The following is a 17,117-nucleotide window of genomic DNA, read 5'->3' as shown; positions in this document are numbered from 1 at the left end:
TCTGCATCCGGACAGTCGACGATTTGATTTTTCTTTGTTAGGAACCGAGTCTAGAATTGCCTGGCCGATTCTTCTGGCTGCTGAATTATGTGGCTCAAGTCATCGGCATCTAGTGGTCGCACATAAGTGCCCTGAAAGTTGTCGAGGAATGCGGCCTCCAGATCTTCCCAATAGCTAATGGACTCTGCTGGCAAGCTGTTAAGCCAATGCCGGGCTGGTCCTTTGAGCTTTAGTGGGAGGTATTTGATGGCGTGTAAGTCATCACCGCGGGCCATGTGGATGTGGAGGAGGAAATCCTCGATCCATACCGCAGGATCTGTTGTGCCGTCGTATGATTCAATATTTACGGGTTTGAAACCCTCTGGGATTTGATGATCCATGACTTCGTCTGTGAAGCATAAGGGGTGTGTGGCGCCTCTGTATTGGGCTACATCGCGACGCAGCTCGGATGGGTCTTGCCCGCTGTGTTCGGCCCAGCCGGATTTACTTTTATTGTATCTGGCGTGACGTTTATCGTCTTGCATAGTGGCGCGCCCTCGTGATCCGTAGATCGATCTTGCATGTTTTGCTTTGTCCTCCAATACGTCTCGCAGGTCTGGCGTATTTCCCCATGCCTTTTTATTTGAATGGCGTCGGGGTGCAGGCTGAGCTTTTGGCCGGAATGCCTCTCTGTCGCGGCCATGGGGTGGCCGATCAGCCGCATCATACGCTTCTTCCTCCAGTCGGGGTAGCAACCTTCATTTTGGGTAACTTTTGGAGGGGCGTTCGAGTTTAAATTCCTCGGCCGCTAGGACTTCAGTCCATCTGTCAGCTAGCAGATCTTGATCAGCTTGAAGCTGCTGCTGCTTTTTCTTAAGGCTATTTTCCGTGGCTATAAGCCGGCGCTTGAAGCGCTCTTGGTCGACGGGATCCTCTGGCATGACGAATTCGTCATCGTCGAGGCTTGCCTCGTCTTCGGAGGGGGGCATGTAATTATCATCCTCCGCCTCTCCATCTGCCGCTCTCTCTGGAGGAATGTTTCCTCCATCCTCCTACTCTAAATCTTGCTGGAGGGGATTGTTGCCATCTTCGGCACTATCCGGAGTGTTATTGTCTCCTGTGCCGGTATCAACACTTCTGCTTTGGCGGGACTTAGAGCGGCGTCGCTGATGTTGGCGCTTGGGTTGCTTCTTGGAGGGGTCATCCTCCGCTGTCTCGTCTCCATTACCTTCTTTGGGTGTATCCACCATGTATATATCGTATGATGAGGTGGCTGTCCAATGCCCTATGGGCAGTGGTTCCTCTTCGTCTCCCGCATCGTCGTCCATACCGTCGATGTCTTCGGAGTCGAAGTCGAGCATGTCGGTTAAGTCGTCGACAGTGTCTACTAAGTGGGTGGTGGGTGGGCAGCGAATTTCTTTGTCATCCGCATCCTAATCCTGCCGGACATAGTTCGGCCAGGATCCTCCTGACAAGGAGAGAGACCTTAATGAGTTCAGTATGTCGCCAAAGGGCGAGTGCTGAAAAATATCCGCGGAGGTAAACTCCATGATCGGCGCCCAATCGGATTTGCTAGGAACGGGCGCAGGCGGTTCGGAGTCCGTGGCCGGAGAAGGATCCGGCAGTCTGACAACACGGCTCTCGTGCGGGGTAAGGTCGATGTTCGGCTCGATCGCCGCTGAGGGTAAGGCCTCCATGGCGGGGTCTATCCACCCGTCCATGGACGGCGCAACTGGCTCCGAATTGAGGGTCAGAGCGGCTGCCGGTGCGATCTCCTGAACACAATCTGATGGTAGAGCTAAATCGTACTCATCGTGACCGCGTGACGCACAAGGCAGAGGCTCGAATCCGTCGAAGATCAAGTCTCCGCGGACATCGGCCGTGTAGTTTAAGCTTCCAAACCTGACCTAGTGGCCAGGGGCGTAACTTTTGATCTACTCCAGATGGCCAAGCGAGTTGGCCCGCAGTGCGAAGCTGCCGAACACAAAGATCTGTCCGGGGAGAAAAGTCTCACCCTGGACTGCATCGCTATCGATGATTGTAGGAGCCATCGAGCCTAACGGCGACGACACAGAGGAACTCTCAATGAAAGCACCAATGTCGGTGTCAAAACCGGCGGATCTCGGGTAGGGGGTCCCGAACTGTGCGTCTAAGGCGGATGGTAACAGGAGGCAGGGAACATGATGTTTTACCCAGGTTCGGGCCCTCTTGATGAAGGAAAACCATACGTCCTGCTTGATTAATATTGATGATATGGGTAGTACAAGAGTAGATCTACCACGAGATCAGAGAGGCTAAACCCTAGAAGCTAGCCTATGGTATGATTGTATGTTATTGTTGTGTCCTACGAACTAAAACCCTCTGGTTTATATAGCACCGGAGAGGGTTAGGGTTGCACAAGGTCGGTTACAAAGGAGGAGATATCCATATCCGTACTGCCTAGCTTGCCTTCCACGCCAAGTAGAGTCCCATCCGGACACGAGACGAAGTCTTCAATCTTGTATCTTCATAGTCTAATAGTCCAGCCAAAGGATATAGTCCGGCTGTCCGGAGACCCCCTAATCCAGGACTCCCTCATAAGGCCTAGTCCAGTTGATATTGTATTGCTAGGTTTCGATGACCAAGGAGCGAATCCGCTAGCTTGGCTATCGATCTGTTGTTTCTTGTCCTAAGCCGTCGCCGGGTCGTCCCCTTATATACACAGGTTGGCACCTGACGGCCTACAGAGTCCTGGCCGGCTCATAGAACGTGTTCGGCTTGGTGACTTCTTTTATATGCCTTTCTTTACAAGTCTTTCTCTACATATGACGGTTCACAATATTGGACCTTAAGCCGCCTCTGGGCTTAGGCTTTCTATAAGTCTTAATAAACTATCATGTTGAATATTATTGGGCTTCTTTTCGTAGCCCGCCATTGGGGTTGACCCGGCCCCTCCTGGGCGGGTCATACCTGATAGTTATATCCCCAACACCTCTCATTCAATTCTTTTATACTATACACTATGCTCCCTACTTTTTAAGGTCCCATAAATAATTGAGGTTTTCAATTTAAAATTAGGTCACCCAATTTTAACCTGGTCTACAATTTCTTAAGGAGCTCTCCCGTTCATTTCTTTTAATTTACTATGATCCCTGATTTTGAAGATCTTTCATTCAATTAAGATATTCAATTTTGAATTTAGTTTAAAATTTTGATCGGGCCAACAATTTTTTAAATCAATCAGCAACAACCGGCCTATAAAAACATATCAATCCCGTGCAACCTCTCCCCACCTAGAAAAAAATGCCACTATATGATAGTGTAGCACCAATATAGTACATGCTGCCACCGACGCAAAAATCACCCCACATAAATATATGTTGGTTAGCGGATAATAAATAGAACCACACACCATGAAAGGCCCATCAAATCGCCGCATTATAAATAAAAATAAAACACACTCCATCCCCCCATCCGCCAAACTAAATATTCTATCAATTCCAAAATATAAGGGGTATTAGTTTTTTGGAAAGTAAAAATTCTTTAACTTTGATCAAGTTCAAAGCAAAAAATATCGACATCCACAATACTAAAGAAAAAAAATATAAAGATTCATTTCATGATGAATCTAATCATACGATTTGGTATTATGAATTTTGATATATTTCTCTATAATTTTGATCAAACTTAAAATATTTTACTTTTTCTTAAATACACCTTATATTTTGAAATATAGTGAGTAATTATTTTAAGAAACCCAACAACACCAACGGCACAACAAAGCGCGTCCAACCCTTCTAGTATACATACTAATCAAATGCACCCTTTGAGCATCCACATTCAATCGTAGATGCATAGCTTGAAATTCGTCTAACATATTGATGCATCTTGACACGTAAGGAACAACAAATTCTTCTGTAAAGGCAAAAAATGTGTATCTTGATTTTGGAGTCCTAGCCGTCTAATCCATGCAGATGTAGGAATCCTCCAGTATATTTACATCTCCTATTGTTAGTCTGCTTGATACCGTGTGACATCTACCACTTCTTCCTCAAGAGCTCGACCCGCCACCTCCTATGTAAAATTTTCTTACTCTTGTTAAAAAATTCCACATTTCCATTCTCTCACCTTAGCCAGGCCTTCCCGGATGGTCATCTCCATGGCGTCATACTGAAAGTGCATCTAACCCCTTCGATGGATTTTGGTACTTGATGTCAAGACATCTCAAGGAAATAATGCCCACTACAAGTTTATTTCATGAAGATTCTTGTGGGTGCAACATAGGAATGGAAGGTGACCCCTACAATTACAAAAAACAACAACTGTTGGTCAAGCCAGTGGATTCTTCATTATTGTCATGATTCAAGATCACATTGAATTCATTGGCATGTTGATACTACCATAATGGTATGAGGATGTTGTGGTGAGTTTCTTTCTCCATGTGCTTCAAAATCAAACTCCAAAATCCTCAAAACCATTCAAAGCTCCTCCACTATATCGACCTAACCTTTCACACTTTGGAGTTTCTGTGCTCTTCTTGCCGGAACCGTTGAATAGTTACAAGATATAGTCATTGCAAATCCATTTCCATTCGGAGCTGCCAAACATCCTATTCAAAATCACCGTAGCGTCTAGCAAATCTTCAGTTGCCTTGTCGGAATTTCTGAAGCCATCTGGTCAGAATTTCTAAAGTGACAACATAGAGTCTACAAATACTGAAGTGTTCCTTTAGGATCCTCTGAATGTTCTTTGGTCAGACCATTCGAACCGTTTGAAAGTTGCCTCCATTATTGATGTCAGTGCTTTCGAGCTGATCCTTCGGATCCTCCCAGCTATGTAATAAAGTTGATAACTGTCGGATTTCCTATCCATCTTATTTATACCCCCACCTATTCACTCGAACAGTTCACCCTTGTTCTGATACTCTCCGGGAGGAGGGATTCATTGTCGTCTTCATCAACATTGATATTCGGTCCCCCGATGCTAAAGTGTGAGTTGTACACCTTTGGACTACGGGTCCATAGCAATAGCCATGAAATAATATCTTCCTAATGCTTTGGTACAACGATCACATCAGCTGTGCTACACATGATTGTGATCAATCTGATGTATTCTTGGCGGTTGGCTTATGTGATGAATTTTACTTTCTGATAAGTTTATATGTGATGCTTCTCCATGGATTATAGATTTATATTGCTCTTCCATTGTTTATTTAATCATTGGCCAATTTAGATGGTTAATCAACGGTGAGAGAGTGTGCATTAGTTGAGTTTAATCTTTATGAGTGGAGTATCTTGGTGACAGTAAGAGAAAAAAGCTTTTCTAGGGGTAAGAGAAAAAAGCTTGTAATTGTATTATTTTCAGTAAGGGTAAAAGGATAGTGGACTCGTTGTTTGGGCGATGAGCTGGAGGTAAAGAGAATATATTATCGATATATGCCATCTTGCACAAAGCAATAGTCTGTTTTATTACTTAATGATTAGAGATACATACTTTTCTAGTGGTCTTGGAGAGGAGTATTATTCATAGATGCGGGGAGGGTCTCAGACCAGAGGCGATTCTATTTATATGTTATGGGGTCAGCTGACCCCACAACCTTTTGGATTGCAAGCCTAGTTCTACTCATATTTGTGCAAAAAATAAGATATTTTAGAGAGATTACTGCATTTGAACCCATAGCTTTTTGGTGCTGGCACCACCACTGTCTCAGACTATGAATTTATGGACGCACTGCATATGTAACATCATCACATCATATATATACAATTCATATAATGAGCCAAACAAACCTCCACTTACTTTTACATGCACTTGGAGCATCTCCAACAACCCTCCTCCCTCTATGTAATTGGGATCCGTCGAAGATGCCCGCATATTTTTTGGTCGTATTTTTGTATTTTTTTTTGGAATTCTATGCATTTGTGTTGCAGAGAGGAGGAGGATTGAATAGCACAGCTATCGCCACTGGCTTTTCCTTCATATAATTTAGACACAACTAATTTCCTTTCTTCCAAAGAAAGAAAGGTGATCTTGCTGCCACTGCTAGGGCGACTCGTTTTTCGACGTCGTTTCCCAACGACTCTTCTCTGCTGACGAACTCTTGGTTGTCGGATCTCACACGTGCGGAGGTGTGTAGCTATAGGTTTAGGGCCAAGTTAGTTTTAGGTTTTTCGATGTTTCAACGTCTTGGCTTCGACAACAACGTCGTCGAAACAAAATAAAGAAGCTCCAGATCTTTCTTCTACAAGGTGTCTTGCTATCGATGTTGGTTTGGGAACTAGTCTGTTCAACCAGGGATGTCGTGGCAACGACGACATCTTTGTGGTGGACTTGTGTCTTCGGTCTCCGCCGTTGCGGCGACGTTTGTTTCAACGCCGACGTAGAGCTTAGGAGGTAGTTCAGGAGTGGCTGATTGCAGTCTGCAACGATGACATTTGGAAAACGATGGATTGTGTGCTGGGTTCGTGGTTTGCGGTTGGCATATATGGTTTCTTCCTTTGACATTTTAGTCGAGTGAGAGTGCTAGATATGAAGTTTGATGGCGTGTTTAGGGTGCTGCCCTGACCAGATTCTTTCAAAGGCTATTTATTCGCCTTTGGTAACCACTTTGAGGTCTGAAAAGTTGCATATCAGCGATGGAGTCACGTCAAGCTTGGCTGAAGAGGTGATCCGTCATATTTTTCCTTGGTGGCTGCTACAGCGGCCCCTGAGGCAGATGACAACGTTGCCGTCAAGCTCAGGATAATCTTCTGTCTCGATTGCATTTTTACTTTTTCTTCTTCTAATTGTACAAGTAGTTTTACTTTTTGGCTGATGGTCTTTTGTGTAAAGATTAACGTTTTGTTGTCTTTTTTTTGTCATGTAAGTGTATACGTGCTTCGAATTAGACTTCTATTTATTTTTTATGAATGCGATTTTGTCATGTAAGTGTATACGTGCTTGGAACTGGACTTTTATTTATTTTTTATGAATGTGACACATACTAGCACACACAACTAGAAAAATGAGGAGGATTTGAATTCCATGGAATCTCAAAATTTGACCTAAACTACTAGTAATAACACGGAAAAAACCTGTATACGACCCGGGTCGTACGAGCGCAAACTGGAGACCCTCCTCCATGCATGACACGTAGCAAACCGAATCTCAAAGCAGCAACACAGTAGCCATAATTCCTCTTTGCAAATCCAACGTCTCCATATTCCAGCCGCCGGTGAGATCCGCCCCAGCTGCTCACCGCCACCGCCGTGCTCCTCGACGCTAGGCGGAACTCCCCAGCTAGGCGAGCTTCATCCCCGCCGGCAAGGACCTCGTTTGTTGGCGGCCCGGCTCACGGTCCCGCCCTTCGTCGGCACATCCGCCCACGGGCTTGCTCCTCAACGCCGGGGGACAACTCCCTTGTTCGTGCTGCTCCATCCCCACCGGAAGAGGCCACATTCATTGATGGTCCAGCTCGCGGCACTGTCCCAACTGCTGGTCTCCCTTGTGCTGCTTTGAGATTCGGTTTGTCAGATGTCATGCGTGGAGAAGGGTCTCCAGTTTGCGTTCGTACGACCTAGGTCGTATAGGATTTTTTTTCCTAATAAAACGAACACGAAGTGACTCGTAAAATTTACTTCTCACAAAAAGTGAAAAAGTGAAACGTTCTCTGTTTTCTTTTATATAAAAAATAAAGATTAATAAAGAAAATAAATGATTTTTTTCAGAAACAGAAAATAAAGGACTGTGAAAATGAACCAGCCAGCCCAGCAAAACGATATCTTGGGCTGCACGAAGATCAAACCTGCTTTCTTGGACCAGAAGAAGTCGAACACGGCCGACCGAGAGCCGAGACCCCCCAAAACCTCCAAAACAATTCCAATTCCTCCCCTCCCACAGTTCCACTCCATCCCTCGCCCCCGCCCCTCCTCGCTCCGGAGCCTCCTCCCGGGCCACCGCCATGCTGCCCGCGCGCTTCCTCAAGCTCTCGCTGCTACGCCGCCTCGGCACCGCCCGTGCGGCCGGAGTGCCCCCGCCGTGGCAGACCAGGTACGGCTGGCTTACCTCGTGTCTCGGTCGCTTTTTCCGCGTGATGCTCCTGTCCTGCGCGCGCTACCTGTTTGTGCCGTTGCCTCATCGGGCGTTTCCGCGGCGGCCTCCTTAGTTCGTCCGGCCCGGTCCTCGTTTCGGTTGCTGGTTAGGCCCGTAGGGTGCTGCTCTGCCTGGGGAAGAACGCGAGCCGTCTGTACGTTGTAGGAACGGGGAGGATTCGGGCCTGCCAATCGCTGTGTAGACTCGTCGGAGTTGGGAGTAAAATAATTAGGGGGGCAATTTCCGTGAAGTATGGTTAGTGAATCGCCACAATTGTGTGTCCCCTGCACGCTTTATGTCTCACTATGCAGTCTGGGTTCTTCATTCAGATTCAGGTGCTGCATTTTTTGTGTGTATGTGATTAGTGATTGCTTAAAATGGCTTTTGATATGTGGGTCGGTTATGATCATGTCCTACTGTTCAGTTTCGCTGCACTGCTGTTTAACATTTTGTAGTTGATTTACATGCTCTGTTGTTTAACATTTTGTAGTTGATTTACATGCTCTGTTGTTGATGGCTCTGACTGTCATAAGTGCCTACATCATGGTATGAATGAATTATTGAAGCTATGCCATGGCGAATTTCATTTGATAATCATTTTCCCGCCCCTTATGAATGGTAGACCTTGAATTGAATGTCATTAGTCATTACTCATCATTTTATTACTTTATTATAAGCTTTAATTTAAAACCTGAATGATCTGAATGCTTCCTACCTGTCAATATTCTCACAAGCCTGTTTGCATGTATGTTGTTCAACCTAGGCATTTTCTGTTTGTTTAACTCTGCAGTTCTTGTAATCCTTAGAATTTGGTTGTGCAGGCAATTTCCGGTGCGGGGTTACCAGCCTCGAGGTTATTCTACCGGAGGAAGCTCCAAGTATGATAGACCGATGAGACAGTTTGCTGAAGAGAACGAGTCAAATTCTCAGCCAGTAATATATTACATTGTCGTATGTTGCTTTCCTGGCCTGCTCAATCTTCCTATTTTATCAGTTTCCCCTTAACTACAATTGATCATACTTTTTATGGTATTGCCAACTATTATCATGGCTTGTTGGTGAACTTCGATAGTTTCTTATTTGACATGTGGACTGTGATTTGGCCAAACATCATATTCTTATGTACATGTGAATGTTGGTTTTGCAGCCATCTGCCATTCTAGCCTTTGTTGGACTAGCCACTTATGTTCACTATAATGATGAGAGGCGTGCAGTTCCCTTAGGTACTTACAAATTCTTCAGAAGTGATGTTTCTTGTTATTTCCTGAAGTAATACATTTTGATGTATTAATCTTTTCAGCCAGTTCAACGTTGGTAGTCAGTGTTGCTTTAAAAAAAATCTTGATATCAGAATACCAAAATTTCTTAGCTTCTGTGAGATGCAGTTTTCATTATTACTTTTCAGCTGTACATTGTAGCTTAGCTTGAAAGAAAACCAGTTTTCATTAACCCTTTTATTGTGTCTTATTGAGTTTATTATTATTTCTGTATTGTTTCATATCATGGTGTTTCCAGGTAAACAAGCACAGCAGACCAGTATTCCCAAAAGGTGCACTACCAACAGACCTGCAATCGGAGGACCATTTAAGCTCTATGATACAGAAAACAATGTGGTGACTGAATCAAAGCTTCGAGGGAATTGGACGCTAATGTATTTTGGCTATACGTCATCCCCAGATGTGGGGCCGAAAGAAGTTGAGAAGATCGCTGATGTTGTTAAGCTGTTAGGTGTGTTGCTATATACCACATCCTGAATACACTATTGGAGGCACCTCATCTTTTGACATATTGTTATTTTTTTATCATATCATTATCTCTCTGTTCTTCTTGTACAGATCTATTACCTCCGTTCCAAAATATTAGTTAACACCATTATTATGCATACTGCATATGATTATTTTGGTCTATGAGTGCACAAATGCATGTTTTGTTCATTGCATTTGGGCTAAAAGCATCCAATTTTGCTAAAACATTTGATGCTAATTCCCAATCATATATAGTTCTTTGTGTAACTTAGTATTAAGTTCTTTGTCACAATTATGTCGTCGAAGCTATTTTAACTAATCCTTTTCTTATCTCAGTCATGCTCCAGCCTGAACTACTAATTGCCTGTTGTGCTTAAAATTGCTGACAATCCACAATTTAAAGCATCTATTTTCTGTGTGCTATATTCTGCTTATTGGTTTGTTATCTTCATGATCTCTTACGAACCTTTTATTTTTGTTTCATAGAGTCAAAGTATGATATCAAGATTAAACCACTCTTCGTCACACTTGATCCTCAACGTGATTCACCTGCTCAGCTTAAAGCATATCTTAGTGGTAAGCCTCCCTGCTTGTTTTATGTCATTGGAACCTTCAGTTTTGCACTACATTTGGAAGTGATGATTTGTCTCATTTGAACTGCAGAGTTCGACCCAAGAATAACAGGCTTAACTGGCTCAGTCGATGCAATAAGACAGATGGCACAAGAATACCGCATTTTCTTCAAAAAAGTTGGTGAAGTTGGTCAGGATTATATTGTAGAGAGTTCTCATAACATGTAAGAGCATGTGAGAGTCTTCATATAACTTCCTTTTTTGATAAAGATTCAAGAACTTGACTGTCTGATTATAGGTACTTGCTAGATCCATGCCTGGAGACAGTAAGATGCTTTGGAGCTGAGTATAAGGCATCAGACCTTGCTGAGGCGATAACAACGGAGATCCAGAAAGCATCCAATTCAGCAGCAAAGTAGTCTAGTATGTTGCCTGTGGTATACCTCTTGATTTTTATTTGCTTCAGCTAATTATAATCGAGATATTAAAGCATACCTGTACTTTTTGTATTTGCTGACCTTTTTCCTTTCTGGAGTAGCTGCGTACTAATAGATTTGTAACCTTTCTTATCTTAGGTAGCTTTGCAGATGTGATGGTGAAAGAATTTGTCTTCTGATGGTTAATTGGTAATACTTGTCAAGAAGTGCTTGTTATTTTATTTTTATCACCAATTACTTGTGTAATTTCTGCTTCTAGGTTTTAGACCCTGCTGCCAGCTGAAAAAATTATAATATGTCAGTGTCTTCCAATTTTTGTTGGCAGCGTGTTTTTCCCCACATTATTTTCATTTATTCTTGTTATTTTGATCAAGACTTACACTTGATCATACACAGGCAGATTTTTCGTACAATCTTTCTGTTTTTCATCTAAAATTTCTACTGTGCTGTAGATAGAGTACGCATCATATTCTGCACAGTTTTTGTGTGTGTGCATGAAAGAGTTTGATGTATAAGTTTAAGTAATGGTGCTAACACAGTTTCGCTACAACAACTTTTCCAGGGCCTAATTCTTCGGTATCGGTAGTTTCCAATGTCTGCTCCGAAGGTCATCCCCTACTCCTGTGCAGCCTTTTGCCGGTGACATGGCGAACCCTTCATTTTGCCCTGCCTTCGAGTGATTCAGGATCCTGTTCCTATCCTCGCTCTTTGCTGTATAACTAGACTTGAGCAGAAGTGTAGAGTGCCTCACGGGACGACGAATGTTTTTACGAAGTTACAAACCACCTGCAGTTTGGCAATGCCTGCCTGAGTGATTTTCACACCATCGTGTCCTCATCTAACTCGATGCGCTGAAACCAGATGTAATCATGCTCCGTAGCACGGACTCAGCAACTCATTAATGCCTTTTGGATGAACAGGTGAACAAGAAGCTTTACAGCCCATGTTCTGTCATGTGATAATACCTTCAGAGAAACAAATTTTCAGCACAAGCGCTCCGATCTGTGAGCGATTTAGCTTTTCAAGGGTGTGTAGGTTCTTCCAGTGCAGTGACCAGGGCTAGAAGTAGAACGTAGCTTTCTCTGCCGTTTCCCTTTTGCAGGTACTCGATATCTATATGCCGTGTCTGGCCACAGCTGGACATACTCCACCTGCCGCCATTACAAGTTGGGCACACTCATTTCTTACGCTACTTTTGCTTTGCTAGGTGTTGACATGTATGCGGATCTTTAGCCACCCTTCGGTGTAGGATTAAGTTAACTAACCTGTGGGCGTGCGTTTGCTGTAAACTGATGCCTGCAGTTTGGGTTATAGATCTAGAGACCATCCGTTATCATATGTTGATTATTTGGTGATCTTGCGATGGTGATGTAACCGTAGCAGGTTTTGCCGCGCTGAGGCCGCGGTGTTTCTGACGGCTACCGCAGTAATAATTCTGATGCAGGACATTCAGGTTCTCACTCTGCAGCGTCGGACGACCTTTCTTTCCTTCACATTCTGCAGTTCTGATTCCTGCTGTTTCTTTTGGCTGTGATTGTGATGCGTGCAGATCACTAGATGCCTAGATTGATTTAGCATTCCAATGCGCGGGGCCTAGAGCAAGAAGCCATGTCCCTTTCACCACCGCGTCACTTCAATCACAGATTCTCTTACGATCGTGTCGACATTGAATCGCGGAGAAACATACTACCGTACAACATTTTCTGTAGCTCGGGTTTATGCTTTGCAAAGCGGAAAATAAACACTGGAACCGGCGAGGCACAGGGAAGGCACACGTAGAGCTCTGTACAACGGCTACCGGCGCGCGACTAGAGGTCACCTCTTCCAGCTCCGGCTGCGCGCGAGGGGGTCCACGCCGCCGACGACCCACGTCTCCTTGGCGATGTCGATGGACAGCTTCAGGAAGTCCGGCGCCGTTCTCATGAACACCAGCTCGTCCCTCTTCTCCTCCACGCCCCCCTTCTCCTGCGCGGCCTCCTCGCCGGCCGGTTCTGCTCCTTTCCTCGTCAGGCCCTTCGCCGGCGCCGACCGGCACCGCATTAGGAGCAGAGCGTTCGGCGGCGGCACTGACGGCGCTTTGGAGCAGTCGTCTCCCGCCTCATTGCTCGGCCGCCCGTCTTCTTGGTCTGGCTTGTCGTCGTTGTCGTCTTGCTCGTGGGGTTCATGGCTCCGTTCCAGCACCATGAGCCACTTGGAGAACACGCTCGCGGCGGCGCTGCCTCCGACGGCGGTGGATTCGCGCCCACGCTCCCCCACGTCATCGTCGTCGTCCGTCGAGGAGTCCACCGCGGCGGGGAGCGACGACCCGAAGCACCTCACCTTGTGCCGAAGGCTCCAGAGCGCGCCGCCGAGGAAGGGCAGCGCGTCCCTCCTGATCCCGACGGTCTCTAGCCAGCTCGCCTTCTTCCTCCGCTCCTGCAGCCGCTCGATCTCCTCCGCCACGGTGACCCACCTGCTGCCACTGCCGCCGTCGCCCTTAGGACCGTGCTTCTCCACCACCGGTCTCGGCTTCTTTGGCCGGCCGACCTTGATCTGCCCGGCGCACGTCACCTTGGGCGACTGCGGCTCGTCGTCCCCGACACTCTGCTTCGCCTTAGAGCCGCGGAACAGCGGGCTACTAGTACTGCCACGCCCTCCTCCCCCGTACCGCGCGGCGGGCGCGGCCGGGAGCTGCAGCTGCCTCCGGCGCGCGGCTACCGCCTTGTCCAGGGCGGCCCTGGACGGGCTGCACATGGACTTGGGCATCAGCGCCAGGTGCTGCCGCCCGGGGAAGCAGACGAGCAGGTCGGTCGGCGCCGTGGCCGCCGCTCCCCCGCGCGCCGCCTTGATCTTCTTCATTGCTAGTCCTGTCCCGCTCCGGCAGGCAGCAGTGGCGGCCGGTGGCTTCAGGGAAAGGGAAGGATGAGGAGGGAGAAGAGGCGCTTTAAAAGAAAAGAAAGCGCGCGGATTGATGGATGGATGGGAAGGCAGCTTTCAGCTTCGCCTTTGGGCTCGCTTTTGTTGGCACCACTCCTCCAGGTTTGTTTGTTTAGCAACTCTGTCTCATTTCTCTCTCTCTCTTTTTGCATTGATGGCTCGTTTTCAGTTTCCTCCTTTGCAGTCTCTGATGCTGATGCGTCTCTGCTGTTCCTGCTCCTTAATCTAGCAGGGCTGATTGACTGGCCAGGGGGCACTGGCAGGCGGCAGCAGCCCGGCAGAGAATATTGCTGCCATGCAGTATCTGTCTCGGTTTCATGGGAATTCCACTTGTGTTCTTGCCCTTCCCGTGTCACCCAAACGCAAAACAGCCTTGCTAAGTCTCAATAGACTAAAACTTTGTTATGTTTCAGACTCTTTGCCGACGTTATATTCATGAGATTATACAATTAGATCCGTGCATTTTTTTAGTCTTTTCTTTGTCCTTTCTTACATGTTATAACATTCGACTAAGACTTGATTAAATCTTAGTCGACTGAGACCTATCCACACCTTTTGCAAAAATTTAATGGACGTTAACACTCAAATTTATCCTCGAAACCACTTGAAAGCAGCCCGGTGAGCTGCATCACGAAATGTTTTATCGCATACCTTACCTTGCCTTCTAAATAAGAGGACATGCTGTTGTACTTGTACCACTGCAGCTCGCAGTACGGTTTAGTTTCGAGGTAAATACACCCGAAGTCATAGAATTTGTACGCGATGGTTAGTTTGGTGCACAAACTTATAAAATACATGTTTCCGGTCATCAAACTTGTACAAGCGTTTATATACGATCACATTTCATGTACACGGACGTATCCATGGGCTATGTGGCATTCCAGTGTGGCCAGGGCCCATTGTCATCCGCTGTAGCATGTAGATCTGCAGAGAAGCCTTTGGCTTTTTTTATTTTCGTATTAAGCCCCTAAAAATAAAATGAAAAAACAAGCGATGTGGGGTCTTGAAGCTGCAACGTGCCCTAGTAGTCATACGTGGACAACCACCAGACTACTGATCATTCATGTCTATGTAGCATGACTAATTTCTGTATCATATAAACATTGACTGAAAATAATTTTTACAAGAAATGTAACACGGAAAAAATGAGCACCGTGGCTCGACCATGTGACCTTGTGCTCAAGGTTAACTAACATTACCACTGACAACACAACATGTCCAGATGTAAGAAAACAATTTATATTCTTGTGTTTGTGACATTCAAAAAATATTTATGTGTTACAAAAAAGGTACGCGGCATTTTAAAAAGTTTCAAAAACTTGTATTTGGAAAAATGTTAATCAACACAACACGTCCATATTAACATTTTTTCAAATACAAGTTTTGAAACTTATGTGTATTGAAACATATACTCCATGTGATACATATATCTTTTGATGTTTTAAATACTCCAGTATACATCTATGTTTGGATACACATATATTTTAAATACTCCAGTATACATCTATGTTTGGAGTATTTAAAAAATATATGCTTAATACTTTTTAAGTGTATGATTGGCATTTTTTTCAAATACAACTTTTGAAAAGTCTTGAAACTTTTTTCAACTATGTTTTTAACATTTTCGGATGGTACGAAACATTTTAAAGCTACACAAACTGTTTTATACATTGTATAGGCATTTAAAAAATGTCATGACCAGTTTTTTTGGAATGCATGAACATTTTTAAAATGCAACGTATCATTTTAATTACACAAATGTGGTTTACAATGTTTATTTTTTTTAAATGTCACACACCTTTTTTTGTAACACATAAACATTTATTAAATATCACAAACACAATAATATAATTTTTTTTCTTACATAGAACAAGAAGGAGTAACAACATGAAAAATATTTATCCCATTTGATATGTTGTGTTGTCGAAGCCCGGTGGTAATCTTAGTTAACATTGACCACGAGGTCACATAGTCGAGCCATGGTGCTCCCTTTTTTGGAGTTACATTTCTTGCAAAATTGATTTTTCGGCCGTGTTATATGATATAAAAACTATTCGTGCTATCTAGACATGAATGGTCATTGGTTTGGTGGTTGTTAACCCAAGCCTAGTAGGGGCACGTCCCTAGTTTGTAACCGAACCATCCCTTATTTTTCCATTTTATTTTAGGGGCTTTATACGTAAATAAAAAATCATTTTATTTTAGAGGCTTAATAAGTTAAAAAATAGGTGCATAATACGTAAATAAAGAAAAGCCTACAGATCTACCATGCGTGGTGGGCTTACAGTGGGCCCTGGCCATGCTGGCATGCCACATAGGCTATGGATACGTCTGCGTACATGAAATGTGACCGTATATGAACGTTTGTGCAAGTTTGATGACCAGAAACATGTATTTTACAACTTTGTGCACCAAACTGACCGTCACGTGCAAATTCTATAACTCCTAGTGTATTTACCTCTTTAGTTTCCGTGAGTTACCTAATCGATCAACCTAACCCACCGACAGGCTGATGAAATGAAATGTGCTTCCGCAACACGGCCCTGTAGCATGTACTTTACTTTCTCCGCCATATATCACACCTCTTTCTGCACCATGACATGTCTCTTTCTATTAAGCACCTAATCCCGTCCTAGAGAAAAGGAGGGTGCCTAAGATCTAGTAGCAGCAAAATTTTCCTTCTGCCCACTATCTCCCCTGTTTTCTTTTGACCTAATCACGATGCATCTCTCTCGCTCTGCCATGATGCAAAATCGCATCTAGTTTGTGCAGGCTGAATCACCCAATTAGTTTTTATAATGAGTAGCATCAGGACTCAGGAGGTCGATGAACTGGAAACTTGGTGTGCTTCTGTTTAAATAAGCTATCGTGTGCACTTTAGTACCGCGTCCGTGGTGGGTTGCAGCTAAGCATGGCTAGACGACGAGTAAAAGAAGCATATGTACTGACTGTCAAGCTTTTGCATGCCCCATTTTAACATCAAGTGATCTGTCAAACTGAAACATCAGAGGTGGTTAATAGTATAACCAACTGCTGGCTATAAGTCATTTACATATCATTTATAGTCCATCTTATAGTCAATATATATAATAGTTGATTAGAAAAATGTATTATTTTTTATTATATGACCAATCTTTCACTCTCACAAAGTACATAGGAGTACGTGCTAGAGCTAGCTTTTCATCATGAGCCCGCTTACCTTCTTTCTCATCTTTTCTTTCCTTCAACTAAGTAAGTATATACTAGTTTATTTCTTATAGCCAGCTGACCCGGCTCTATTGTATTACCTCCGTCCGTGAATAAGTGTACTTCTACCTTTTGTTTTAAGTCAAAGTTCTAAAATTTTGACCAACTTTATAGAAAAAAATAGTAACATATATGACATCATATTGGTATATTATGAAACTACATTTCATAAT

The 17,117-nt window shown here is 44.4% G+C and overlaps 2 protein-coding genes across 3 annotated transcripts; one reads left to right on the top strand and one right to left on the bottom strand.

The window, feature by feature from the left end:
* The first annotated feature begins 7,760 nt into the window (after window positions 1–7,760).
* LOC125509192 (protein SCO1 homolog 2, mitochondrial) lies at window positions 7,761–11,736 on the top strand. Of its 2 annotated transcripts, none has more exons than XM_048674106.1 (9): window positions 7,761–7,986; window positions 8,850–8,979; window positions 9,176–9,251; window positions 9,544–9,756; window positions 10,260–10,349; window positions 10,437–10,569; window positions 10,644–10,768; window positions 10,921–10,971; window positions 11,345–11,736. In XM_048674106.1, the coding sequence occupies exons 1-7, from the start codon at window positions 7,898–7,900 to the stop codon at window positions 10,762–10,764; spliced, it is 852 nt and encodes a 283-aa protein (XP_048530063.1). In that variant the 5' UTR covers window positions 7,761–7,897; the 3' UTR covers window positions 10,765–10,768; window positions 10,921–10,971; window positions 11,345–11,736. The 2 variants fall into 2 exon arrangements, with proteins under 2 accessions (XP_048530063.1, XP_048530062.1); XM_048674105.1 differs by having other exon boundaries at window positions 7,762–7,986; window positions 10,644–10,782.
* A 612-nt stretch (window positions 11,737–12,348) lies between these two features.
* LOC125509191 lies at window positions 12,349–13,743 on the bottom strand. The gene has a single exon (XM_048674103.1). The coding sequence runs from the start codon at window positions 13,618–13,620 to the stop codon at window positions 12,598–12,600; it is 1,023 nt and encodes a 340-aa protein (XP_048530060.1). The 5' UTR covers window positions 13,621–13,743; the 3' UTR covers window positions 12,349–12,597.
* Window positions 13,744–17,117: the final 3,374 nt, after the last annotated feature.

Source organism: Triticum urartu, chromosome 5, assembly GCF_003073215.2.
Source record: "Triticum urartu cultivar G1812 chromosome 5, Tu2.1, whole genome shotgun sequence".
Classification (NCBI taxonomy): Eukaryota; Viridiplantae; Streptophyta; class Magnoliopsida; order Poales; family Poaceae; genus Triticum; species Triticum urartu.
Note: the sequence above shows the minus strand (reverse complement) of the source record. Positions and strands in the feature narration are given on the sequence as shown.